This window comes from Mus musculus, chromosome 12, assembly GCF_000001635.26.
Source record: "Mus musculus strain C57BL/6J chromosome 12, GRCm38.p6 C57BL/6J".
Lineage (NCBI taxonomy): Eukaryota > Metazoa > Chordata > Mammalia > Rodentia > Muridae > Mus > Mus musculus.
In genome coordinates, this window is record NC_000078.6 from 51,679,507 (window position 1) to 51,707,262 (window position 27,756).

The following is a 27,756-nucleotide window of genomic DNA, read 5'->3' on the forward strand; positions in this document are numbered from 1 at the left end:
TTAAAAAAATAATAAAAATAAAAATAAACCACAGAATCCCGTGAGACACAATTAAATAAGCCAATATATGCATAATGAGAACAAAGAAAAGATACGCAGACTAATTATTTGAAGTAAGTCAAAAACTTTCTAAATGTGATGAAAACTGTTCAATGAATCACAAATAGAATAATAAACTCAGAGATTATTATCATGATATACCAGAGTCAAACTGTCAAAAAAAGAAACTCATGCCGGGAGGTGGTGGCGCACGCCTTTAATCCCAGCACTTGGGAGGCAGAGGCAGGCAGATTTCTGAGTTCGAGGCCAGCCTGGTCTACAGAGTGAGTTCCAGGACAGTCAGGGCTATACAGAAAAACCCTGTCTCAAAAAAGAAAAAAAAAAAGAAAAGAAAGAAACTCTTAAGAACATCCAAAGAAAAGTGACTCATCACAGCTGAATTCCCACTAGAAATAATGAAGGAAGTACAATGATGAATTAAAAAAGCAGAAAGAGGGGGCTGGAGAGATGGCTCAGTGGTTAAGAGCACTGACTGCTCTTCCAAAGGTCCTGAGTTTAAATCCCAGCAACTACAAGGTGGCTCACAACCATCTGTAATGAGATCTGATGCCCTCTTCTAGAGTGTGTCTGAAGACAGCTACAGTATACTTACATATAAATAAGAAGAAGAAAAAAAAAAAAACTGAAAGAGACTGCCTCTTGCCCAAAGTAGATTCAAGCCTTGGCAAAGGTGACCAGACTTCAACCCCCAGAATCCATTCAACAAGGAATGAGGAAGATTCCATAAAGTTGTCCTTTGTCCTGCACACACACACACACACACACACACACACACACACACACACACGATGATAATAATAAAAACATTGGCAGGATGGTAGTGATGCACACCACTAAATTTCCTTGTGTGACTTTGAGTTTGAGGCCAGCCTGCTTTACAAAGCAAGTTCTAGAACAGCCAGGGCTAACAGAGAAACCCTATCTTGTAAAACAAAACAAAATTTAAAGTCTCCCTATATCCAGCACGGGTAAATATAAAAGAGAAGCTGAGTGTACTGATACGCCTGCAATCTGAACACTTGGGCTGTGGGAAGGGATGATCGTGAATCTGAGGCCAACCAGGGTGAAACACAAGGTCAGTCTGAGCAATTTAGGGAAACCTCCATTTAAAAATATAAAGTGAAAGAAGAGTTGAACTTTGTTTTCCTTCCCAATTTAAGACACAAGTTCATTTAGTAATAATTAGAAGTCTGCATTGGTTGGACAGACACTGAACTTACATAAATTGTAGGAGACCAGGGCTTTGCAAATGACAGACAAGCACTCTACTAACTCAGCTACATCCCAGCTGCAAAATTACAAAGTATTTTAACTAGTATTTTCCTGAATGTATGTTTTCTTGCAGAGGGTGGGGGCAGTACTATTCAGTGAATCTAAGCCTTTACAAATGCTAAGCTAGGGCTCTACCAACCAAGCTATATATACAGCCCCAGCTCTTTTTCCATGTTTTTTTTTTAACATACTTGATTAGTAGTGTATAACATGGACTATTTTCAGTTAAGTGCCACATGCTACTCATTAAGCACTTCAAAAAGTTACAGTATCTTATTTTGAAGGGAGAAAGGCTTTTGCATTAAGCCTATAGTAATGTATTCAATTGTAAGATTCCTCTGGCAATCCATTTCTCAGAAAAAGGGGACATACATCATTTTAAATCAGGCTTGGTGTCATCCTACACTACTACTACTACTACTGAAACATTACCTCCATTCTGTGGACTTCCCCAGTCACACCACCAAATTTACAGTTTAATGAAATGCTCTCAGCAACTTTGTTCATTTAACAATAATTTAGCAAACACCTGTATCATGTGCCAGGTTCTTCCTACCTGATCCTGGGGCTGGAGAGATGGCTCAGCGGTTAAGAGCACTGACTGCTCTTCCGAAGGTCCTGAGTTCAAATCCCAGCACCCACATGGTGGCTCACAACCACCTGTAATGAGATCTAATGCCCTCCTCTGGTGTGTCTGAAGTCAACTACAGTGTACTTAAGATATATATAATAAAATAATAAATTTTTTAAAAACCCACCTGATCCTTTCAAAGAACTTACACCAATCTATTACAGAAAAGGACAGCAAACTTAAAAATACAAATTTTATGAAGTGCCAGAAAGGAATAACAAAAGGAAACAGTATGTGCAAACAACCAAGACACACAAAAACAGAGGTGTTACAGAATCTTGGTTCCTACTTGTAGTGATTTGAATGAGAACAGCCACCATAAACTCATACTCGCTTGCTTGGTCCCCAGCTGGTAAACTGGAAGGATTGGGAGGTGTGACCTTGTTAGAGGAGGTGTGTCACTGGGGCGTTGGGGTCTCAAAAGCCCACTGACAGGCCCAGCGCCTACGTCTACCTGCGTTTGTCTCTCTGTCTGTCTCTTTCCTCCCTCCCACCTCCTCTCTGCCTGCTCGTCAGGATGTAGCTCTCAGCTACTTTTCCAGCACCATGTGTTCCATCTGTGCCATGCTCCCCACTAGGATAACAGACTAACTCAATGTAACCATAAAAAAGCCCCCAATTAAATGTTTTCTTTCATAAGACTTGCCGTGGTCATGGTGTCTCTTCACAGCAATAGAACAGTGACTAAGACTGACTCTTACCCACTTTCTAAATATGTAAGCTTGTGTATGGCCTCCATTCAGTTTTAATGGTTCTGGAAAAAAGTAGCACAAAGATGATTAAGTACTTTAAGAAAAGCTAGGAATGGAGGCACAAAACTATAATCCTAGCCCTTGGAAGACCTCTGAGGCAGGGCTTCATGGAGTTCAATAGCCACCTGGGCTGCATAACAAATACCAGACCAGCCTAGTGAGATCCTAACTCAGTAATTAAATAAAACCACAGTCTGGGCCACTATAAAAGTTCTATTATCTGATATAACTCATACACTTGAATGTCTGGTCCCCAGTTAAAAGGCTATGTAGGAAGGGTTAGGAGCTGAAGCTTTGATGGAGATATGTCAGGGGAGTGCCAGGCAGGCCAGTCTTACTGTCTCTCTCTGCCTCCTACCTACCGATCAGGATGTAAGCTCTCAGCCTAATCCAGAACAAGCCTACCTGCTTGCCTGCCTGTCACCATGTTCCCAGCCATGATGAAAATAGACTAGCCTACTCAAACTATAAGCAAACCCAATGAAATGCTTTCTTCTATAAGTTGACTTGGTAATGTGGCTCTTCACAGCAACAGAACAGTACAGTATCTAAGACAACATCAAAACCATTACATCTCCATTAACAAATAGCTTCATGGGCTGGAGAGATGGCTCAGCGGTTAAGAGCACTGGCTGCTCTTCCAGAGGTCCTGAGTTCAATTCCCAGCAACCACATGGTGGCTCACAACCATCCGTAATAGGATCTGATGCCCTCTTCTGGTGTGTCTGAAGAGAACAGAAGACCAGAGGTCAATCTCAGCTACACAGCAAACTTAAGGCCTGCCTGGCCTATATGAGCTCCTATCTCAGAAAAGAAAAAGGGAGAGAGGACAGACAGATGGTAGACAGATATACAGACAGACATAGATAGATCTTTTATTATTATTAACAAGTAGTAACTAAATATCACCCCTAACATTTACTGAGTACTTACTTATAACTGACTTAAAATAAATATACAACAATATTGAATCCAAAAGTCAAAGCAAATGTCAGGGAAATAAAATGTTTTAATTCGCAAAAGTTCTAAATAGATACTTCATTGAAACAAACAAGCATAAAAAAGATTGTCTAACTTAGAGACTGAGACGGTAAGTAGCCTGGGCTTATTACATTAAAAAAAAAAAACAAAACAAAAACAAAATTGATTGTCCTTATACATGATCATTCCTAAGCCTTTGTATCAAATAGCTGGTAAGACCACCAAAACAAAGCTTATGACCGACCACATGCCTTCTGATCAAAGACCTCACCACCACCTGGAAAACTGGCCTGCCTTCCTCACATTCCTCCCTCCAAGAAGAGCAGGAGAAAATAAAACAACTCTGATCAAGCCCCTAGGGCCAATGAATCAAGTTTTAAGGAAAGCAAGCAGGACCATACAAGGGATTAAAATTCCAACACAACGGTAGTGCTAAACACAACTCAGACACTAAGAACCTTAAAGAAATAATGGACCTGCCTCCTTCCCACTGTGTGTGTGTGTGTGTCCCCACACATGTATCCATGTGAGTATGTCTTCAAGCACATACATGAAGTCAGAGAACAACTTGACCTCCTACTATGTGAGTCCCAGAGATCACACTCAGTCTTAGCAGCCAGTGCTTTTACCAGCTGAACCATTTCCCTGATCCTTGTCTAATTTCTTGAACGAAAATGACTGAGATAGAAATGGTCCAAGCCACAATCTGGACCCTGATTCAAAGAGACACCAAGATTCTAAGCTGGAAATCTAAACAATATATATTTGATAAAATCGAGGAACTAATAATCTATCTCAACAATATGACATGTAGTAGTTGAGAGTGGCTATTCCTGGTTGTCAACTTGACTATATCTGGAATGAACTACAATCCAGAATTGGAAGGCTCACCTGTGATCCAGATCTTGAGACTGGAAGACACATGTTTCTGACCTGGAGATCTTGAGGCATAGTGGCCATGAGCTTAGGCTCAGGAAAGGAGATCTCTGAGTTCAAGGTCAGCCTAGGACAGGCAAGTCCCAGATCCAGGCATGGTGGTACACACCTTTAATCTGGGACACACCTTCTGCTGGAGGCCTTCATAAGGGTATTAGAAGAAGGAAGATTCACTCTTCTTTACCTGCTTGCCTTGTGGGACTGAGCAACTACAAGATCCTCGGACTTCCATTCACAGCTGCTGCTGACCACTGTTGGATAGTTAAACTACAGACTATAAGTCATCAAGAAATTCCCTTACTATAGAGACTACCCATAAGTTCTGTGACTCTAGAACCTTGACTAATACAGAAGTTATACTGCAGTTGTGTTTAATAGCCCTTATCTTTATATATACATACATATATACATATATGACTTTCTTTGTTTTGTTTGAGACAGGCCCTCCCTGTCACCCAGGTTAGCCTAGAACTCACTAGCTAACTAGACTGGTCTCAAATGAACAGTTATCCTCCTGTCTCAGCCTGTCCAAGTGTTAGGCTCATAGGCATGAGCCAATACATAGGCTTTATATTAAAATGTCATGGGTGAAATTACATGGTTCCAAGACCATGTAATTCAAAATAATTTATTCAAAAATAATGACATGTGGGCAAATGGACTTAAATAAGTTAAAATAAGATTGATCAAGAAAAAGGCTATATAGCTCAGTTTGCAGAATGCTTACCCAGCATGCACAAAGCCCTGGGTTCCATCCCTAGAACCACAATAACCAGGCATAGTGTTACACTCCTATAATCCCAGTATTGTCAAGAATTCAAGATTATCCTTCTCAGCACAGTGAGACAAGCCAGCCTGAAATACAAGAGTCTCTGCTTGGGGGAAAGATAATGATCTTAGGGGTTATACTTTAAGATAAGTAACAGTTTGTGGGAGATCTCAGACTGTATTTTCTAAGCATGTATTTAAAGCAATCCACAATAAAAATGCTAAAGCAAGCTTATAACAATACAACTGTAGTTGCAATATAAAAGATAAACTTAAAAACACAGGCAGCATATAGAATAAATTTTAGATTACAGTACAGAGTTCAGGTAAGAAGAGCACTATGAACAAAGACAATGGTAGCAGTGTAATGGAGCACACAGAATAAATCAGGGCTTAAAACTTGAAATCTGGGCTGGTGAGATGGCTCAGTGGGTAAGAGCACCCGACTGCTCTTCCGAAGGTCTGAAGTTCAAATCCCAGCAACCACATGGTGGCTCACAACCATCTGTAACAAGATCTGACGCCCTCTTCTGGAGTGTCTGAAGACAGCTACAGTGTACTTACATATAATAAATAAATCTTAAAAAAAAAAAAAACCAACTTGAAATCTACAGAGGCAGGCGGATTTCTGAGTTCAAGGCCAGCCTGGTCTACAGAGTGAGTTCCAGGACAGTCAGAGCTACACAGAGAAACCCTGTCTTAGAAAAAAAACAAAACAAAAACCTTAAAATCTAAAGGTAGATTTGAGGGGTGGGGAGAGCTGCAAGAATGCAATGAAGGGCTGAGATTACAACTCAGGTAGGATTCTTGCCTCCTATGCATGAAGCAAGCCTTGGAGCTTGGGTTGGACTCACAGTATCATACAAACCAGTTTACACCTGTAATTCCAGCACTGGGGAAGTAGAAAGTAAATTCAAGATCCAACCTTGATACAAAAGACCCTACCTCATAAAAGAGTAAGGATATATTGAATGACTTAATATCCGGAGTTTGTGGGAGAACACAAGACTGTATTTTGAAGCATATTTTGAAACATTAATCCAGCACACAAAAAATAATAAAATTAACTAAAAGCTCGTAAATTTCAATCTCATTTACTTTCTAAGTCTCTTTTAATCTGCCACTTGAAGCATTTTATCACCTCCAAAACAAGCTCCCTAGGTAAAGTCTTGGTTTTATATGTAATTATATACCAGAGAGTAGCCCAAAGCAGCACATATTTACTCAATAAATAAGTATGAAAAAAATTAATAAAATTCAAGAGACTGGGCCGGGCGGTGGTGACACACGCCTTTAATCCCAGCACTTGGGAGGCAGAAGCAGGCGGATTTCTGAGTTCGAGGCCAGCCTGGTCACTCACTCACAAACTGAGTTCCAGGACAGCCCGGGCTATACAGAGAAACCCTGTCTCGAAAAGCCAAAATAAAATTCAAGAGACTGAATACACTATAGAAAAGGACTCAGTGACTAAATAGTAGGAGTAACATTAACGGGACAGGTTTAATACAGGTTTAATGTGGTTATAGGGAGAACAGGCATAAACAACTAGCTGAAGAGATAACAGTTGAATTGGTATTAGAAAAGTTAAACAGGAAATTTACAAATAAGTCCGAAAGCTAAAAGCATGACCCTGAGTTTAAATCCCCAGCTTTGCTTTCTGCTATCTCCAAATGTATATTTGAGCACATTTTTAAACTCTGGGTGGACCCCAATATTTCAGAGTCAGAAATTTCAATTTCACCAACCTCACAAACCTGTGCATTAGAATAACAAATAGTAAATCTGAGTACTACTGAGATTGTAAACAGGATTATGGCCCTGAAGATGGCTCATATAGGCGTCTATTGACTACTATACCTGCTAACCTAAGTTCAATACCTAGGCCCACATGGTCCTTTAACCTCAAAACATAAACTGTGTCCATGTGCATGCCCACATACACACAGGCACACAGAAAATAATCAAAATGTAATAAAAATTTTGTGTATGTGTTTTTAGTAAAATACAGTGAAAGAACAAAAGAATTAGAACCTCAGACTACAACTAAAAACAAAAGAGTATATTACAGAAAGTGGACAAGAATGGAGGTGCCCTATACTATTCCTTTTATTGAAAAAGGTAAGGCATGAAGACTGCCATTAGTTGAGGCTATCCTAAGCTACACAGTTGAGCACCACACCAACCAGGAATACATAGTTAAGACCTTGTCTCAAAAAACAAAAGGAGATGAAACAGAGAAAATGAAAGAAGGAATGAATAGAATGGAAGCCAAATAAAGAGTCCATTGCTTGAGACAGTCTCACTATATACCTCTAGTTAGCCTGGAACTCAAGAGAAGTCCACCTGCTTTTTGCCTTCCCACTTCTAGGATCGAAGCCCTAAATCTTTAGGAAAAGATTTGGGGGAAGAAATAGTTGACAACAGAAAATGTAGTTTAAACCCAATACAGTGTATAAAGCTACAGGATGTGGAAATTTGAAGGTCAATCATGATGGGGGAAGGGTGGGAATTGTGTTATGCAATGTTCATAAGGGACAAGACTCAAACTGAGGATAGCAGGGAAGAAAGAATTAAAGAATTAAAAAAAATTTTTTGTAAAGATAGTGAAATGGTTGAGGGGTAAAGAAGCTTGCCAACCTGAGTAGGATCCTCAGGGCTCTGATAGTGAAAAGTGAAAACTGACTCCCACAAGTTGTCTTCTGACCTCCATCTGTGTGCTGTGGGAGATCACAAACCACAGACACTAAATAGCATGCATAAGCTCAGAGTTCACTTTCCAACACAGCCAAAAAGTGTGTGTTTGCATCTTAGTCCCTGCTACCTAGGAGGCTGAGGCAGAGAATCACTTATACCCAGGAGTTAAGGTCTAGCCTAGTATAGTCTCAAAAAAAAAAAAAAAAGTGTTGGGTTGCAGAGATGGCTCAGTGTGTCAGAGCACTGACTGCTCTTCCAAAGGTGCTGAGTTCAAATCCCAGCAACCATATGGTGGCTGACAACCATCTGTAATGAGATGTGACGCCCTCTTCTGGTGGGTCTGAAGACAGGGTACAGTGTATTTACATATAATAATAAATAAATCTTTTTTTAAAAAGTGTTGATAAACGTAGAACATTCAGAACTACATATAAAAACAGAAGTAGTTGTGGGCTGGAGAGATGGCTAAGAGCACTGACTGCTCTTCCAAAGGTCCTGAGTTTAACTCCCAGCAAACACATGGTGGCTCACAACCATCTGTAATGGGATCTGACACCCTCTTCTGGTGTGTCTGAAGACAGCTATAATTGTACTCATACATAAAGTAAATAAATCTTTTTTTTTTAAAGTAGTAGTAGTCTTGTTTTTAGGAAAGTAACAGAAATAATTTTAAACTTACAGCTTAAATACAACACATGAATTTTTTACACATACATTCAACACAAAACTTTGAAGTATGTACTCACAAGCAGTTTTATTTAGACTAATAGCATTCAAGGCCACTGTGAGCCACCTACCAAGGTTCAGGCAGCTTTTCTAAACAGTCCTGGCCCCCACCCACACACAATGAGTGACAGCACTTAAAGCACACTCAATATCCTAGAAACAAATCTGAAACACTATCAATTAATCCAATAAGGCAATTTTTAAAATATACAGCACATACAAGAACATATAAACAATCCAGTCGTGAACATTTTATTCCAAAAGTATCAGTATAAAATAATGCGAATGTCTCTGGATAAAATAGAACCAGAGAACATCATATAACATTCTTTAAACAGAGTAAACAAGCTGGAGAAATGGCACATCTTCCAGGGTACCTTAGTCCCAGTCCCAGCCCCCACAGCAGGGAGGCTCACAACACCTGCAACTCCAGCTCCAGAGGAACCCACCATCTGGCCTTTGAGGACCTGACCTCATGTGCACATGCACATATACACACATAATGAAACATAATAAAAAGGTTTAAAAGGAGGGGAAAAGCAAGTAAATAAAGACTATCAATCTGAAAGAAACCAAGCTACAGAATCCTTAAAAATCCTTTTCTGTTGCTGTTAAGTAAGATCAGGAACAATGAAAAAGAAAACCATGTATTTCAGTAATGTAAAACTTGTTGCCAGGCGTGGTGGCGCATGTCTTTAATCCCAGCACTTGGGAGGCAGAGGCAGGTGGATTTCTGAGTTCAAGGCCAGCCTGGTCTACAAAGTGAGTTCCAGGACAGCCAGGGCTACACAGAGAAACCCTGTCTCAAAAAAACAAAAAAAAAACAAAACAAAAACAAAAAAAAAGACGTAACAACAACAACAACAAAAAACTTAATTTGGATACAAGATGCTTTCTTAGCTAGTTACATTAATCATGCCTGAGTGACAAATTCAAGTGCTAATTTGAAAATCAAAACAACAGTACAAGGATCAAATACTATATATGGACCTGGTGGTTTATCAATTCAGCAAAAGCCTCAATGTAATTTTTAACAGATTACCTTCTCTCTATCCACATGGAAAAGTCGGCATCAACATACTAGAAAGATGTATGCCCACAAAACTCTAAATCCAACAATAGTAGACTCTAGAAATTTAAAAGAAACCACAGCAATTTTGACATAAGTTTTTTTGAAAGTAGTAATCTCTAAAACACAAATGTATTTTTTAAGCACAATTTTAAGATTACGGAATGAACTAAAGGTGTCATATAAAATAAGTAGGATTTTGTTGTTGTAAAATTTAACTTCACCCACTTTGTGGAGTTAAATAAAAGTTTACTGGCTTGCCAGGTGAGGTGGTACAAGACTTTATAATTCCAGCACTTCAAGAGGTAGCATGTGGACCTCTAAGAGGTCTAAACCAACCTGTTCTACATAGTGAGTTTTCAGATCACCCAAGACAACAGAGACCGTCTCAAAAGCAACCACAATACTAGATGGTGAGGGCACACACCTTTGATCCCAGCAGAGGCAGATGGATCTCTGAGTTGCAGGCCAGCCCGATCTACAGAATTACTTCCAGGACAGCCAGAGGTACACAGAGAAAAAAGCCAGTTTCAAAAACACAAAACAATAACAAAAGCCCATAACCAAAAAAGTTTACTGGTCCAATCAATTGCTTTGCAATGCTTTTGACAATGAAACAACCTTATTTCTAATTTTCTTTTACTTTTTTGTTTGTTTAAGATAGACTCTTATGTAACTGCAATTGTCCTGGAACTCTATATAAATCAGCCTGGCCTGAACTCATGGATATTAAACATCTCCCTCCTGAGCACTGAGATTAAAGACTTATGCCTCTACACCTGGGTATTTTTAATTTTTGAATAAAATTGTTTATAGTTTGTAAATAATCAGGTCAGAAATAAATTAATCAATGTAATTAAAAAGTTTACTATTCGACACCAAACTGAAGACTCATATTTATTTGAGGATACCTTTTCTACATTCATTAATCACGCTGTTGTTTCAACATTATTTCTCACCAAAGTTATTGTGTGTGTGTGTGTATAATAACGAACAATATTGCTTATGTCGAAATTTATAAGTCTGAAAAACAGGTGCAACGCTTAATTAGATACACGCTTTTTTTCTTCTAAGCTTAAATTAAACCCTGGAAAGGAACTTAAAACTAAACGCAGTCATCCTCCAGCTTGAATAATCCTTTCAAACAGATGCAGCAATTTTAAAAATTCAAGGCATGAACCCGCAACTGTCACCTTCCAAAAGTTAGGATAACCCAAGTCTGTCAGAGGATCACATTAAGTGGACATTTAACTCCGTTTTAGCTTGTACTAAGCGATAAGTACGGTCTACTTCAAATTAAGACCAATTCTTTCCGCAGACATTTCCTAAATACTGTACTGACAGCCCAGCTTTGCTTTGCATCAGTAAAAACATGAATATAGTAGGGAACTCTAGAGAAGCCGACTCAAGAGAGAAATATTCAGTTAAAGTGTTGATGAATCAGTAAGCGCTAAAGGAAATCCAAGTGAGTAGAGCGGCATCGCAGGTACTTAAAGGAGTTGAGGATGGGAAGGCAAACTTGTCCGGCCGGCCGCGAGCCATTGTGCGCGGCGGTAGCCCGAAGCGGCGTGGCTGTCAAGGGGCAAGTGCGTACCGAGGCGCGGGGGAGGGGGCAGGACGCCACATCGGAAGGGGGTGCAGGAGCCAGGAGGCAAAGACGCTCATCCCAGGCCCTCTCCGCGTGGCCTCACCCTCAAGGGGACCCACAAGCGCAAACTCAGTGCCTAGCGGGCCCACGCCAGACTCTCGCCCAGAGGCGCTGGGCCCAAACCCCGGAGGCCCAGGAGAGGTGGCTCCGGAGGAGCCCTGCGGACGCCATGCTAAAAGCCAAAATGGCTGCCCCAAGGATGCCCGCAGCGCGCCGCCCGTGAGGAGGGAGCCGGGCGCGCCGTCACCGCTCGCCGGCCGGAGCGGCTCAGGTAGGTCCCCTCCGCCCTTGAGGGCACGGGCCTCAGCCCCGGCCCCACCCCCGCGGCCCGTGGCCCCGGCCCCAGCTCGCAGTCGAGAGGGGTGACGGGTGACGTACCTGCAGCTCGGCCCGCTCCACCTCCCAGTGCGCCCGCTCCATCTCGAAGCGAGCCCACTCGTGCTGGATGTAGTGTAGGATCCCCGGGATCGTGTACTGTTGCGGCCGGGACAGCTCCGGGCCTGCCGGGGGCCCCGCCGCCTCGGCGGCCGGAGGACCCCCGCCGCCCGGCGCTCCGTTCGCTCCCGGCGGCAGGCTCAGGTTCCCCCCGGGTCCCTGCTGCGGCCGGGGAGGGGCTGCCATCCCCTGGCCGCCGCCGCCGCCTCCGGCCAGCTCGTCCATTGTGTGTGGGGCCCCGGCCGGGGCGCAGTGCCAGACGCCGACAGCTGCGGGGAGGGCCGGGACGGTGGCCCCGCGCCGACCGCAGGGCGGGGGGCCGGCCGGGAGACGGCCGGGGAGGGGGTCGTTGCCGTGTGCTTGCCGCGGATCAGAGCAGGGAGCTGCCGGCCGCCGCCATTACGGTACCTCCTCCATCTGCCCGTCTCACTCACTCACTTTGGGGGAGAGGGGGGCCGCGGCGGGAGGAGGAGGAGGGACGGAGGAGGAGGAGGAGGGACGGAGGGCCGCCGCTCGCGCACGGCACGCTGGGTAGAGAACGCCGCTGCAAGCCGCACTCCGGAGAGCCAAAAAGAGTCCGGCCTCACCCCACGCAGGCGCACTGAGGATGGACCGCTCTTCGGGAGGCGGGGAAAGGCCTGGGCCCCGCCCCAACTCGGGCGCCGGGCCCCAGCTTTTCTACGCCTGTGGAATCTGGATGCTGCCTTGACTTTGGGGAAGCGCGTGGGCGTCGGGCTTCCGGGTCGTTTTCCTCACGCACGTATCCTTAGGGGCAGCGTGGGTCTCAGCTGAGGGCCTGGGCTCTGGAGCTGCGTGCAAGGCGTCCTCCGTACTGCCCTGGAATTCCTGACGTTTCTCTAGAATTCCTGGCGTGTTTTGCTCAGTCCCAGAGGGTCGGGCCTCTTTTCTGCCTGTCACTCACTTGACCTCTGGTTTCGTGGCACCAGTCAGTCTGCAGGATTCTGGAGACGTCTACGTTTGGCAAATAGCCCAGATTCTTCCGGACTTTCTCACTGGCTCCTGGGCTTCGTCGCAACCTGCTTCTTTGGTCCCACTTCGGTGCTCCTGGCCGCCCGTTGTAACTTCTTAAGTCTTTATTATTCTGAGATTCTCTGTGTTTGAGCTATTGCTTTTTTTTTTTTTTTTTTTTTTTTTTTTTTTTTTTTCCTGAAGAAGTTGTGATATCTTGAATTCTTGAGAATAGTGGGTTGGATGGCAAACGATAACTTTCAAAGAGACTGATGTTTAGAAGTCAATGAACGCAGATATTGTCATTAGTGGCAGAAATTTTGATCGAAACAAAATGAAAGTATTGTAAATAGAACTTAAGATGAACTAAATCAACACAACGATATCTTTCTTCATCATTAAATGGTTTTAGAATGAAATACTACATACACAAAGGGTCAGTTTTTAGGTGCTATAGTGTGCATTTTTCTGTAAGTTCTTTTTTTGGTTTTTTCGAGACAGGGTTTCTCTGTATAGCCCTGGCTGAACTGGAACTCACTTTGTAGACCAGGCTGGCCTCGAACTCAGAAATCCGCCTGCCTCTGCCACCCGAGTGCTGGGATGAGAGGCGTGCCACCACGCCCGGCTTTCTGTAAGTTGAGGTAACAGCCTGGCTACCGGGCTTGGTGAACCATGTCTTTAATCCCAGCACTCGGGAGGCAGAGGTAGACAACCTGATCTCTGGGTTTCGTTTCAGACCAGCTTGGTCTGCAGAGTTCCCAGACAGCCAGGACAACAGAGAAACCCTGTCTGGAAAAGCCAAAAAAGGAAAGAAGAAGAAGGAAAAAAAAAACAAAAAACCTAATAACCTATGTAACAGCAAATGAAAAGAAAAATACACAGTACTTACAGCTATACAAGAAATAGTATATAAAATTGGTTATGTTTTTAAACTTTTATTTTCACTCTGAAAGCCTATTCAAATTTTCACATTGGAGCATATAAGTGACTTCATATAACTTCAGAGAGAAAAAGAAATACATTTTATTTTGTCATGTCTGCTGTGTTATAAAGAACTAATTCGATCTGTTACACTTATTACCATATTTATGAAATGTAGTCTTTAGTAAATGAAGAAATGAGGCTGGAGAGATGGCTCAGCAGTTAAGAGCACTGACTGCTCTCCTAGGCGTCCTGAGTTCAGTTCCCAGCGACCACAGTGACTCACAGCCATCTGAAATGGGATACAGTGCTCTCTTCTGGTGTGTCTGAGAGAGCAACAGTGTACTCACATAAGTAAATACATCTTTTTTTTTATATGAAGAAATAGTACTGTTATCTAAGAGTTATTGACAATCAGCATACAGCTGGCTCAAGCAGTCCCATTCCTTAAGAAAGAACACATAAAAAGCTCAGAAAAACTTACATCCTGGGTACCTATTTTATGAACACAAGGAAGCTTTTAGGGATCTGAAGCCCACATGGCTGGTGATTATGTCAAAAGAGCAAGTTGCACATTTATATTTCTCATTTCACACTTCAGCTCACAGGAAGGTTGCCCCCCACCTACCCTGCAAAAAGATAACTGTTGTTCTTCTATTGTCTGTCTTAAGTGGAGACAGGCAGATCTTTGAGTTTGAGGCCAGCCTGGTCTACAAAGCCAGTTCCAGAATAGCCAGGACTGTTACACAAGGAAACCCTGTCTCAACAAAGAAACAGAAACAAATAGCAAAGTTTTCTGCTCTGCTGAGATGATGTTTTACACTGTTAACATTGTGCTTCCTGCCCACTGCTCCTGAGAACACTGGAATGAGTCTCTAGAACTTTTAGATAACAAATTCTCCCAGTTACACTCTAACAGTTCAGCTTGCCTAACTGGAATTCTCTCTCTGACCCCTTGCTGAGTCATTTCCTCTCTTCAGTCCCCTTTGAAACTTCCTATTTATCCTGTCCTCTCACCTGTCACTCCTCCCTGCTCCTGCCTAGATTCTCCTTCTTTCAGAATGATTTGGGGTAGGTGGAGGGTAAAATGGTGTGCTGCCCTTGAGTGTGAGATTCTCCTGTTTCTGCCACCCAAGTGCTGGGATTGCAAATGGACTTCAGCTTGCTCAGTTCATGATGATCTTCATGAAAGTCTATGTATGGCTGCTCGGTACTTTCTGCACTGGGGAGGCTGAGCCAGAATTATTGCTGAGAGTCTGAACCCTGAGTCATGTGAAGAATTCTAGGCTAGACTAAAGTACACAGTGAGACCTTGTTTTGTTGTTGTTTGGTTTGATTTGGTTAAAAAAACAATGCCTATATTTTTGATCAGCTTAGTTTTTAGGGCACTACTTTGTTTTCTATCCTTACAAGTAATATTTGAACCAATATGCTTACTCAGCTGGACTTGTCGTATTTAATTTACATGAATTATGAAAGCCAAAGTATACCAAAGAATTCCAGGCTTTTAAGTAAGTTGGGAATAGACAATACTCAGATACCTTCTTATCAGTTATTTCAAATGTGACTATGAAAAGCTTGTACTCCACTCTGCCTTTGAGAACCAAGTAGCTACTTGTGATTATCTAAGCACTTTGTCTTGGTGACCTGTCATCTTCCCACTGAAGAACTCAAGCAGGTTCATAAATACTATTTTAGTTGTTGTTTTTCCTCATCTTAAAGGGTATGACAAGAATTCTTGTTTTCATGGCTGGGAGAACAAGTCACAACACAGCTCTTGGTGACTTCAGCAAGTTCCATTGTATAATAGGAAGTGGTCCCCACCCCTTCATATCAGTGAGCGTGTGTGCATTGGGAAACAAGGAAATAAAATCTCCCTTCACAATTTGCCTACTGTCCTTTGATTAGGCTCAGTATTCATCATTAGCATGTTTGAAATTATAGTAATTTCAGGTGATTCCATTACTCTGGGAAATAACAGGGTATTTGCACTTATAAAGTAAAAGAGCAAACAAATATTACAGCCTACAGAAGGTTTCATAAGAACTGACATGAGGGGCTGGAAAAATGGCTCAGTGGTTAAGAGCACTGACTGCTCTTCCAGAGGTTCTGCGTTCAATTCCCAGCAACCACAGGGTGGCTCATAACCATCTGTAATGGGATCTGATGCCCTCTTCTGGTGTGTCTGGAGATAGCTACAGTGTACTCATGCATAAAATAAATAAATAAATCTTTAAAAGAAAAAAAAAACTGACATGAGTTCAGACCAAAGGAGCATACCACATATTACATAGCTACAACCAAAAAGGAGGAGGCAGCTCTGACCTGCACTGAGGCCTAGCCTGCAAAATGAGATCAGATGCTGACTCTTTACAGAAGTTGCTTGTGGCTATGTGTCTTAGTTTGTTTTTTACTGCTAAGAACAGACACTATGATCAAGGCAACTCTTATAAAAACAGCATTTTATTGGGGCTGGCTTACAGATTCAGAAGTTCAGTCCACTATCATCAAGGCATGAGCATGGCAGCATCCAGGCCGGCATGGTACAGCAGGAGGTGAGAGTTCTACATCTTCATCCAAAGGCAACCAGGAAAAGACTAGCTTCCAGGCAGCTAGGAAGAGGGTCTTAAAGCCCACGCCCACAGTGATACACCTACTCCAAGGGTACGCCTCCAAATAATGCCACTCCCTGCACCAAACATATTCAAACCACTATACTATGAAAATTACAAATATATACTTTATGTATTACGCAAGCCAAAGTATGCCAGGGGATTCTGGGCTTTGAAGTAAGTTGGGAGTATATAATACTCAAATACCTTCTTATATATTTTCAGGGTACTGAGTCAGTCAAATAAAATATTGTGTGTAAAAGAAAAAGAAAATGGACACCAAACCTTTAAGAAACCCATGATACTATATAAAATTCTAGACCAAATTCATTTTGCAATTGTCTCCTGGGTATTATGAGTCAGAAAAAATTAGGCTGTGGTAATATTGTATAATAGCTATCTTACAGAGATGTCAAAATTGAAGAGAGAGGAAAGAAGATCTCCTGGAGCCAGATCCTTCCTGGACATTGGCTAAGAGTGTACAGTCGCGTCTCCAAACTTCAGAGTAGAATGATTGGAAAGTGTGAACACATGGGAAACTGGCCAGACTCTCTGAGGTGATAATTTGACAAGCTTAAGAATGTGGCTTGTCCATCAACCAGGGAGTACACATGGCTCCCTGCATATGTAGCAGAGGATGCTTGTCAGGCATCAATGGGAGGAGAGGTCTTTGGTCCTATGAAGTCTTGATAGATGCCCCAGTGTAGGGGAATTGAAGGTGGGGAAGTGGGAGTGGGTGGGTGGGTGGAAGAACAACCTCATAGAAGCAGGGGGAGAGAGGATGGGGTAGGGGGTTTCCAGGAGCGGGGGAAACTGGGAAATAGGATAACACTCGAAATGTAAATAAAGAAAAAATATATATAGAATGTGGCTTGTCTCCCAATGGAGCATAAGGCTATATTCAAAAAGATGATGCCAGGCAAGAGGCACCTGTCCTGGGCAGCCTGTGTAGGACAGTGCTCTCCTTTGGAGACTGCTGTGGTTTGGTTCGGACTTGCCTTGTTCTTTCTTTTTCCTTGTATTAACGATCAACTCCAGACTCTCACATATGTAAGACACACTACTGAGGCCATACCTTCAACCCCTTGAAAAGATATAACAGCATATTTTAATCACCTTTAATTGTGCCTTTCTATTGACAGCCCAACCTATTGACAGTACATAACAGCTACCCCACAGAAAAAGATGGAACTCTTTTTTTTTTTTTTTTTTTTTTTTTTTTTTAATTTTCTTTTCCAGGACTAGAAATTGAACCCAGGGCTTTGTGCATGCTAGGCTAGCACTGCTATTCTCTTCCCAACCCTTCTTTTTGACATGTATTTATGTGGGGAGGGGAGGTGTAGGGGGGAATACACATGTGCACATACACAGACATATATCAGGGCATATGTGGAGATCAGAAGGCAACTTGGTGGAGTCATTTCTTCTGCCATATGTGGACAAAGTGGGAGGTGTCAAATACAGGTCATCAGGCACAACAAACACCCTTCACCCACTGGGACATCTTGCTGACCCTACTTTATATTTTGACAGTGTCTGGCTAAGCTGCCCAGACTGGCTAGACTCTGGCCAGGACAGGGCTTGAATTTGTGAGTCTCTTGCTTCAGCCTCCCCATTAGCTGAGATGGGAAAATTCTTTAGAGAGTTATTTAAAATAACTCTTATTGAACTTTGTTTCTTTTAGTTGAGGGTAGCAATAAGAATATTTTGTTTTTGCAAAAATCTTACTGAAGATTGAATCCATATTTCTGAGCATGTTCAATAGTTCAGTAGCAGTCTGCCATGGAACTAGACACTCAGCTGCAGATTGCTATTTTATGTTTTGGACGGTCTGGGTAATGGGAGTTAGCTCTGAGGATTGAACCCCCTGCATGTGAAGCACATGCTCTATCACTGGCTGTACCCTACGCTACCCTAATAACTCTTGTTAACAGAAATCAAGATTTTGCTACTTTATTGCATCTACTGTGTTTTTTTGTTCTGCACGAGAAATACTTTAAATCCCATACTATTTCCCTAGTACATGAAAATGTCCACCTTTTCCAAGAATTTCCACATTTGCAGCCCCTGCTCAATTAAAGTGTCCTGGCTGTTTCCATACACTGCCCTTAGCCAGTCGACCTCCCCTCCCCCACACATGTACTCTACTCCTATATTCTGGATCTCTTCACTCAGACTTTTCACCTGCCTCTTCTTGCATATGAATATTTTCTTGCCCTATTCTGCTGGCTTTCCTTGGTCTTTTTTTCTTTTTTTAAGATTTATTTATTTATTATATGTGAGTACACTTTAGAAGTCTTCAGACACACCAGAAGAGGGCGTTGGATCCCATTACAGATGGTTGTGAGCCACCATGTGGTTGCTGGGATTTGAACTCAGGACCTCTGGAAGAGCAGTCAGTGCTCTTACCCACTGAGCCATCTCTCCAGCCCTCTCTCCTTGGTCTTTTAAGGGAATCCACTCCACTCCCTTTTACCTCAGCTCTCTTGTTCTTTTAGCTTTTAGTGGGGGATGGAGAACTGACTTCCTATCACAGATGCTTGATGCTTTTCACATGAACCAGGGTTTAGATCCCAGCACCAATGATGAGCAGCTCACAGCACCCTGTAACTCTGTCTTCAAGGAATCTGATGCCGTCTTCTGGCCTGCACAGGTGTACATACATATACAGATGCACAGATAGCACATAAATAATAAGATAACAAACATAAATTATTTACCTGTTGCGTTAAAGTATTTATTATGTGATAGCCCTAATTGAAATTCTTTTATTTAACCACTATTAAAATACTTTGATATTTTTACTATTCAAACATGGTAAGAAACAGAGATTGTAAACTGAGGTATGATCAGTTTATGTGCCCTGCTGACAGTTGACAGGCTCTTAGTCTGATAACTTAATTTCCTATTTACATTGCAGCAGGGATTATACAGCATTGCTACAATTTATTATGAAATACAGAGTAGCAATAAATGAGCTGGACAGTGGTAGCAAATGCCTTTAACCTCAGCACTCAGGAGGCAGAGCCACGTAGAGTTCTGTGAGTTGGAAGGCAGCCTGGTTGGCTGAGCAAATTCCAAGGCAGCCAGGCTATGCACAGAGAAACCCTGTGCCTTAGTCAGGGATTACTGCTGTGAACAGACACCATGGCCAAGGCAACTCTTAGAAAGGAAAACATTTAATTGGGAATGGCTGACACTTTCAGAGGTTTAGTCCATTATCATCATGGCAAGAAACATGGTACTATGAAGGCAGATGTCCAGCCTTGCCTCCAAGAGTTCTGTATCTTAATCCAAAGGCAGCAATGAGGAGGGTCTCTTCTGTACAGGGCAATGTTTGAGCACAGGACTTCACAGCCCATCCCCGAAGTGACACACTTCCTCCAACAAGGCCATACCTTCTAATAGTGCTACTTCCCATGGGCCAAGCATATTCAAATCACCACACCCTGTTTCAAAAAATAAATAAATAAACCAGAGAGAGGGAAGTAGAAAGGAAGCTGGAGACACACAACTCTAGTCCCAGCACTTGGGAGGCAGAGCCAGTTCCAGGACAGCCAAGGCTACATGGAAAACACTGTCTCAAAAAACAAAGAGGGTAGGGAGGAGGAGAAGAACAAATAAAAGAAGAAGAAAGATAGGTTAGCTCAGCTTTCTCAAGGAGGAAACCAAACAAGAATTTCAGAAATACGTTAACTACAAATATTTGGGAATTTGTTTCATTTGTTTGTGACCGGGTTCTATACATCTGAGTCTGAACTTCAATTCACTATATAGCTGTGAGTGGCCTTCCCCCTCCCCAGTACTAACAATGCTGGTGTGTGCCACCACACCTAGCCCTAATCACAGATGTTAGGCACGTCTTATACAGAGTGTATACAGCATGTAGCATGTCATGTCTCTCAGGGCTTCAGAGATGAACCTAACTATGGGATTGAGGTAATGAAGAAAAGACAGACAGACACACGGGCAGAAAAACTGGGATCTGGTGATCTGGCCCCTCAGCTGGAGAAACCATAGGAAGTACAGTGTGTTTTGAGTCGAGCAGAGAAGCAGCATCACTGCCTCCAGCTGGGCAAGGAGGCGTAGTTAGTACATGCAGATAAACAAGGGGTGGGGCTTATAGTACAGCTGGATAGAAGGGATAAGTTGAGCTAGTCTCAGTAGGAGCAGGCTGTGCAGGGGAGCTGTGTTCAAGCTGTAAGTACCTAGGCTGGGGAGAGAGCTTTGGTGGACATTTTCTGCACACTATCAACATCCACACGCGAACAAGAGGAAGGCTTTGGCATTCCTCTGTGTGACTCACCCCCTCTGACAGGGAGGGGTTGCTTTCCCATTCCTCCCTGGGTCTGAGGGTCTGGAGTCCTTGCTATGGCTGTGCCTGTGTCACACATTCACTCAGGACTTACACCACTAAGGTCTCCCTCCTCTCCTGCAGTAGCAGCTTTAGCTTTTCTGTCCTAATTTTCTCATGATATAATTGGGTCACCTCTTGGACATTTTACACTGTGATTTTTTTTGTTTTTTTGTTTGGATAGAGAGACTCTGTGTCAAAAATACCAAATGAATGAATAAATAAATAAATAAAAAATGGCCAGGCATGGAGGCACACCCCTTTAATCCCAGCAACTGGGGGAGGCAGAGGCAGGTGGATCTTTGTGAGTTTGAGACCAGCCTAGTCTACATAGTGAGTCATACCCTGTGTGGCATACCCAGGATACAACCCACAGTCCACATGAAGCTCAAGAGGAAGGGAGACCATAGGATGCTTCAGTCCTACTTAGAAGGGGGAGCAAAATATTCAAGGGAAGTAGAGGATAGGTGGGACTTGGCAGTTCAGAGTGGGGGCGGGAAGAGGAGAAGAATCAGGTATGGGAGGAGATATACAGAGGGTCAGGAAATTGAACAGGTGTGTAGCAGTGGGGGATGGGGAACTTAGGGTAGCAACCAGAAAGTCCCAGATGACAGGAAAGCAAGAGCCTCCCAGGACCCCACAGGGATGGCATTAGCTGAAATGCCCCACAAAGGGGAGGGTGCACCTGTCCAGACCATATTCAGAGGTTAGGCACGGCCCCCCGGTTGAGAGATGAGGTCACCCACCCATCTCCAAAATTTTAACCCAGAATTACTCCTGAATGACTACTCTTTAGACCAGTGGTCTCAATCTGTAAGGCTCAACCCCTTGGGAGTTGAATATCAGACATCCTTATATTATATACAATTACATTATGATTCACAACAGTAGCAAAATTACAGTTATGAAGTAGAAAGGAAATAAGTTTAAAGTTGGAGATCACCACAACACAAGAAACTGTATTAAAGGGTCACAGCATCAGGAAGGTTAAGAACTACTGCTTTAGACAAACCCAGAAATACCAAGTCCTGAAGGGAACACAGAAAGTGAAGCATATCTGTATGTATTTCATATTTTGTGTTGTAGCGTGTCTCAGTTAAACTTCAGTTACTCCGATTCTTTTGGCCGACAGTTTGAGAACATCTTGGCAGGGAAGGCCTGATGGCAGGAACTAAGAATGTTCATCATATTGCCTCTGCAGTATGGAAGCAGAGAGCAGGGAGTACTGCTGCTGCCACCGCTGCTGCCGCCGCTGCCGCCGCCGCCGCCCAGGGAATGGTACTTTCCATTAACCTGCTCAGAATAAGCCCTCATAGACTTCTTTCTTTGATGGTTCTAGAGCCTGTCAAGTTGACAATATAGCCACCATATAATAGTTATAGCACAATAGAATAGTTATAGAGATCTTCTAGATTATCTATCAGCCTGTCTATAACTTCTTATAATAACTTTATTTAATAGCTTTATTTCACATTCTGTAAAAGTGAATGGCTTTTCCTGGGCTTACATATTTATACAACTACTACCCTAAATCCCTGCCTTTGAGAAATCACCTTCCATCCCCCTCTGGTGGTTTGAATGAGAATAGCTCCTAGAAGCTCAAGTATTTGAATGCCTGGATCTCAGTTAGTGGAACTGTTTGGGAAGGATTAGAGGGTGTGGCTTTATTAAAGAGGTGTGCTACTGGAGGTAGGCTTTGAAGTTTCAAATGCCAACCCCAGACCCAATGTCTTTCTCTGCCTGCCTGTCTGCTGCTATGCTCCCTGAAGTAATGATCATGGACTAACCTCTAAAACTGTAAGAAAGCTCCCAATTAAATGCTTTTATAAGATTTGCCTCAGCTGGGCAGTGGTGGCGCATGCCTTTAATCCCAGCACTTGGGAGGCAGAGGCAGGCGGATTTCTGAGTTTGGGGCCAGCCTGGTCTACAAAGTGAGTTCCAATAGCCAGAGCTATACAGAGAAACCCTGTCTTGAAGAAAAAAAAAAGAGTTGCCTTGATCTTGGTGTCTCTTCCTAGACACTAAGACACTCCCTAACCCTGAAAACCCTGAGTCTTTTGTCTCTTTAGATTTGCCTACTTTGGATGTTTCATGTGAGTGGAGTTTTACAGTAAGCCATCCTATTTACTAACTTCCTCACCTAGTATTTTCAAGGTTCATCTGTCTGCTCTATTTTTAATCTATATTTAGATATTCCTTTCATATAACTGTAATCCATGTGAATGTAGAATATGGTATTCTGATTTTATATTTTCATTGTCCTTATTCTTTTTCTTATTCTGGGAACCAAACCCACGGCCTTATGCTTGCTAGGCAAGCATACTACCACTGAGCTAAATCCCCCACCCCATTGTCCCCATTCTTATTTATAGCCTGTGTCTATCCATTTTTTATTTTCCTGTTTTCATTTTATTTATTTTATGTATGTACACTGTCACTGTCTTCAGACACACCAGAAGAAGGCATTCGATCTTGTTACAGATGGTTGTGAGCCACCATGTGGTTGCTAGGAATTGAACTCAGGACCTCTGAGAGAGCAGATGGTGCTCTTAACCACTGAGTCATCTCTCCAGCCCTTTTCTTTCTTTTCTTTTTTTTTTTGGTTTTTCGAGACAGGGTTTCTCTATGTAGTCTTGGCTGTCCTGGAACTCACTCTGTAGACAAGCCTGGCCTGGAACTCAGAAATCCACCTGCCTCTGCCTCCCAAGTGCTGGGATTAAAGGTGTGTGCCACCACTGCCTGGCTAGCCCTTTTCATTTTATTTATATTTATATGGTGTTTTTGGTGGTGGTGTTGCTGTTGTTGTTTTGAGACAAGATCTCATTTCATAGCCCCAACTTGCCTGCAACTCATTTTGCAACCTAGGCTGGCCTGGAATTGACACTAATCCCTTTGCCTCTGCCTCAGCCTCCCCAGTGCTAGGTATACAGGAATGACCTGCCGTACCTGCCTTGCCTACTGTTATTAAATGGTAAAAGACACCAAGGTTGTGTTCACTTGATTAACAAGGAAGGGTTCTCCCTCTTTTCACTATTAGGGTATTATAGACTTCCAGACACATTGTTAATTATTCTTTAGATAAAGACTTGAATGTCTGAGTTCAAAGGCAGAAAATCACTTTCTTTTTTTGTTGTTTTTACATTCTGTCAGATCACACTGTAGAAAAATATAACAATTTAAAAGACTAATGAGCTTGAAAGTGCAAATGTGTACCTGTTTCTTTCCATCTTATCAGTCTTTTCTAATTTAATCCTCACAAAGGGAGGAACTTAAAGTCAGCACAGCTAGATGCCATGGTGCAGCAGTGGATGCAGGTCTGAGGCAGGGGGATGGATATTGAATTCCCAGCCATCATCAGCTAACTAGTGAGACCTTAAAAGAAGTAAGCGTGCTAAGATACAAGAATTACACCATTTATTTCATGTAATCTTTGCCTCTACTCTGTAAGAGAGCTGTTTTTCCCTTTGAGGTCAGTATCACTCTAGCCAGAGCTAGGATGAGGAGCAAGAGCCAGGTACTGGGACAGAAGAAGAGGACAAAACCACAGGAATGCCTGAGCTAGACTGCTTGCCTGAGCTAGCCTGAGCTAGACTGCTTGCCTGAGAAGTCCTTCAGGTGACTCCCAACACACATAGAGCCACTCACCCTTTCCCTTTGTTATGTTCCTTGAGACAAGCTCCCACAAAGTGACTCAAAATTCACTGTGTAGCCCAGGCTGGTGTCAGCTGTCCAAGTGTCGGGTTACAGGCTGCCACCATCCCTGGCAGCAGTGTCAGCTGGTGGTGCCCCTACTGTTCCTGATTCTTCCTCCCTTCTTCCCACCCCTCCCCCTCTTCCTCTTTTCTCCTTTGTTATTTTTCTTATGAAACTGGGTCTGGCTATGTAGCTTTGACAAGGCTACAGAGCACTCTGTGGACCAAACTGGCCTCGTCCTTTTGTTCTTTCTTATTTTATTTTATTTTATTTTATTTTATTTTATTTTATTTTATTTGAGTCATTTTCTCATGAAGCTCAGGCCTACATTTGTAGGTCAGGCTAGTCTGGAACTCATGGCAGCCCTCCTGCCTTAGCCTCCCAGGTCCTGGGATTCTCAATATGACCTACCACACCTGTCTTCAACTACAGCTTTTCCAAAACGAAATGCCACTTGAAAAATCAGAGTGCAGGCCAGTGAGATGGGTTAAGATTCCCTGGACAAAGCAAGGGGTGGGGAGAGCATGCCTTTGATCCCAGAGACAGGCAGATCTCTGAGTCCAGCCATCTCTCCAATCCTGAAAGTTCATGTTCATTAACTTTAATCGAACATTAAATGCCACTAGTCCCCTGAGTAAGGCAGAGTGGCGTGGTGGTAAATTCACTCCATCGCATGACAGTCCTCTGCTTCTCTGATTCCGAGTTCCCACCTGCAGACTGAAGGCAGTACATAACAGGGAAGTCAGACAAACACAGGCATCCGCTACCCTCCCTGCTCTACGCCACAGACCAGACCTCTAGGAGCCACCCATAGTCCTTTGTTTTGAACCTGAATACAACGTCATCCTCCTTCCTAAAGCTGGAGTGCAGGCAACATTGACACTCAACTGAAAACCTACTTGCTATCTGAGAATCTGACAGTCCCTGAAGTCTCCAGTTTAGCCCCTCTTCTCTCCGGGTGTCAGTTGACATCCTGTAGGACGCTGAGACATGGATGTGTTCAGGCAACTGCGAATACACCTAGTCTCACACATCTTGAACTCCAAAGCTTGTCTGTGTTAACTTAAGGAATCCTCTTTTTCAGGACCTGGGGAGAGGGCTTAGCAAAGTGCTCCCCACGAGAGCACGAGAACCTGAGTCTGGATCCCAGCACGCACAGAACAAAGCCAGGTGTAGCAGCGCACAGCTGAGCTCCTAGCACTGCCGATGCAAAGACAGGTGAGGCTTGCCAGACAGCCAGGCTAGCCCAGTGAGTTAGCTCCAGGTTCACCGAGAGACCTTCTCAGAAAATAAGGATACCAAAAACACTTGTTCAAGCTCGGCGTGGTGGTGCACAACTTAAATCCCAGCACTTGGGGAGGCAGAGGCAGGCGGATTTCTGAGTTTGGGCCAGCCTGGTTTACAAAGTGAGTTCCAGGACAGCCAGGGCTATACAGAGAAGCCCTGTCTCGAAAAACTAAAAAAATAAAATAAAAAAAAAAGCACTTGTTCTGACAGCCTGTGACCTCAGTTTGATCCCAGGAACCCACAGTCCTGACAGTGAATATTGTCTTCTCACTTCCAGAAGCACTATGACGAACTCACCTTCACACACACACAATAATAATAATCATAAATAAAAATAAGATGAAAGCAATTGAGGAAGATACCCAGTGTCATCTTCGGGCCTCCAGATGTGCACACACAACCTACACAGATTCTTCTCAATCTCTCTTCCTCTTGGGATTGTTCCTGTTAGGACATCTGGGCACCGCTGGGGGCTGTTGTCCCCTGTGGAGCTTCCACTCTGTTCTTCCTTGTTTCACAGCAGCGTTTGTGTGTGGAATCGCTCACCTTCCTTTCCACATCAGAGCATCCTCCACACGGAGTTCATAAACACAGGAAGTTCATCCCTGTTCCCTGGCCACGCCCATCATTTGTCTGAGCGTGTATGCTTTAGTGTCTTACCTCCGTTTCAGAAGGGTTTGACCTCCTTCCTGCCTGACGACTTACCAAGGACCGATGCCCACTGCATGCAGGTTGGCGTCACAAATTCGCTCTTATCTCTTGAGTCCCACATTGTTTGTCCTGGCCTTGAACATTTTAAAGCAGTAACAGTTGAGCGCCCCATTGTGTCACTGTCACTCCTACAGAGAGTCCTGTCTGTGGCTGTGTATGAACAAGCAAGGAAAGCAAGGTCTATTCTGATCTTCAGGTGTGATCTCCAGAGTGCACTCTGGGAAACCTGCATGCTGATGAGTGCCAATTCAAATGTCTTTGTCTGCCATCCTTGAAGTCAGAAAGAGAAAATGCTGGTCTTGTAAGGTAGAACGAAGCTTGATCTCTCCTTTTTTTTTTCTTTTGGTTTTTCGAGACAGGGTTTCTCTATAGCCCTGGCTGTCCTGGAACTCACTTTGTAGACCAGGCTGGCCTCGAACTCAGAAATCCACCTGCCTCTACCTCCCGAGTGCTGGGATTAAAGGCGTGCGCCACCAGGCCCGGCTGAAGCTTGATCTCTTGATATGAATCTCAGGGGAATCTTTTTCCATTTAATTTTATCATCTAAAGTAACCAGGACATTTAAAGGCAAATGGGTATCCCTTTGATATTTTTTATATATTTATAATTTATTAAAAATTTCAAAATTGTGTTTGTGTATGCACAACACAATACATATGCCATATTTTTTTTTTCAAGACGTTGTTCCTCTGTGTAACCCTGGCTGACCTGGAACTCACTGTGTAAAACAGGCTGGCTTCGGATTCCAAGATCCACTGCCTCTGCCTTCAGAGTGCTGGGATTAAAGGTGTGCGCCACCACCTGGCTATATGCCACATCTTGAGTAGAGGTCAGAGGACAACCTGTGGAAACCAGTTCTGTCCTTCAGGGTGAGTCTTGGAGATTAGCCTCAGGTCATCAGGCCAGACAGCCAGTGCTGTTACCTAATAAGCCATCTCTCCACTTCCTGATTGTAATTTGTAGCTATTATAAAGCTGGCCTTATAATAACTCTGGAGAGATGACTCAGTGGTTAAGAGCGCTTGTTTCCAGTACCCACGTGGTAGGTCACAACTCTCCATAACTTTAGGGGATCCTCTGTACCAGGCACACAGTGGTGAGCACATGTGCATGTGAGCAAAGCTTTTATACACACAAAGTCAATCAGCTATCTAGTTATTTTGTTAGTTAATTAGCTTGTTTGTTTGTTTTGGGTTTTTTTTTTAAGATTGGGTCTTTCTGTGTGGTCCTGGTGGTTC

General features: G+C 43.2%; 2 protein-coding genes across 10 annotated transcripts in view; one reads left to right on the forward strand and one right to left on the reverse strand.

Annotated features, from left to right (window-relative positions):
- Strn3 (striatin, calmodulin binding protein 3) overlaps positions 1 to 12,845 on the reverse strand; it is an 83,811-nt gene extending 70,966 nt beyond the window's left edge. For 3 of the 5 annotated variants that reach the window (NM_001172098.1, NM_001364437.1, NM_052973.2), the window contains exon 1: positions 11,916 to 12,408. In NM_001172098.1, coding sequence (NP_001165569.1) covers positions 11,916 to 12,197 — 282 coding nt within the window. In that variant the 5' untranslated portion in view covers positions 12,198 to 12,408. Of the gene's footprint in view, positions 1 to 11,915 lie in introns of all 5 variants that reach the window. The other 2 variants (XM_006516411.4, XM_006516412.4) reach the window with 1 other exon arrangement.
- Positions 975 to 27,756, forward strand: part of Ap4s1 (adaptor-related protein complex AP-4, sigma 1) — a 58,453-nt gene continuing 31,671 nt past the window's right edge. For 3 of the 5 annotated variants that reach the window (NM_001329698.1, NM_001329699.1, NM_021710.4), the window contains exon 1: positions 11,460 to 11,808. The gene's annotated coding sequence lies outside the window, so the exon portion shown is untranslated. Of the gene's footprint in view, positions 11,809 to 20,652; positions 20,675 to 25,605; positions 25,740 to 27,756 lie in introns of those variants that run through there. The other 2 variants (XM_006515433.4, XM_006515434.3) reach the window with 2 other exon arrangements.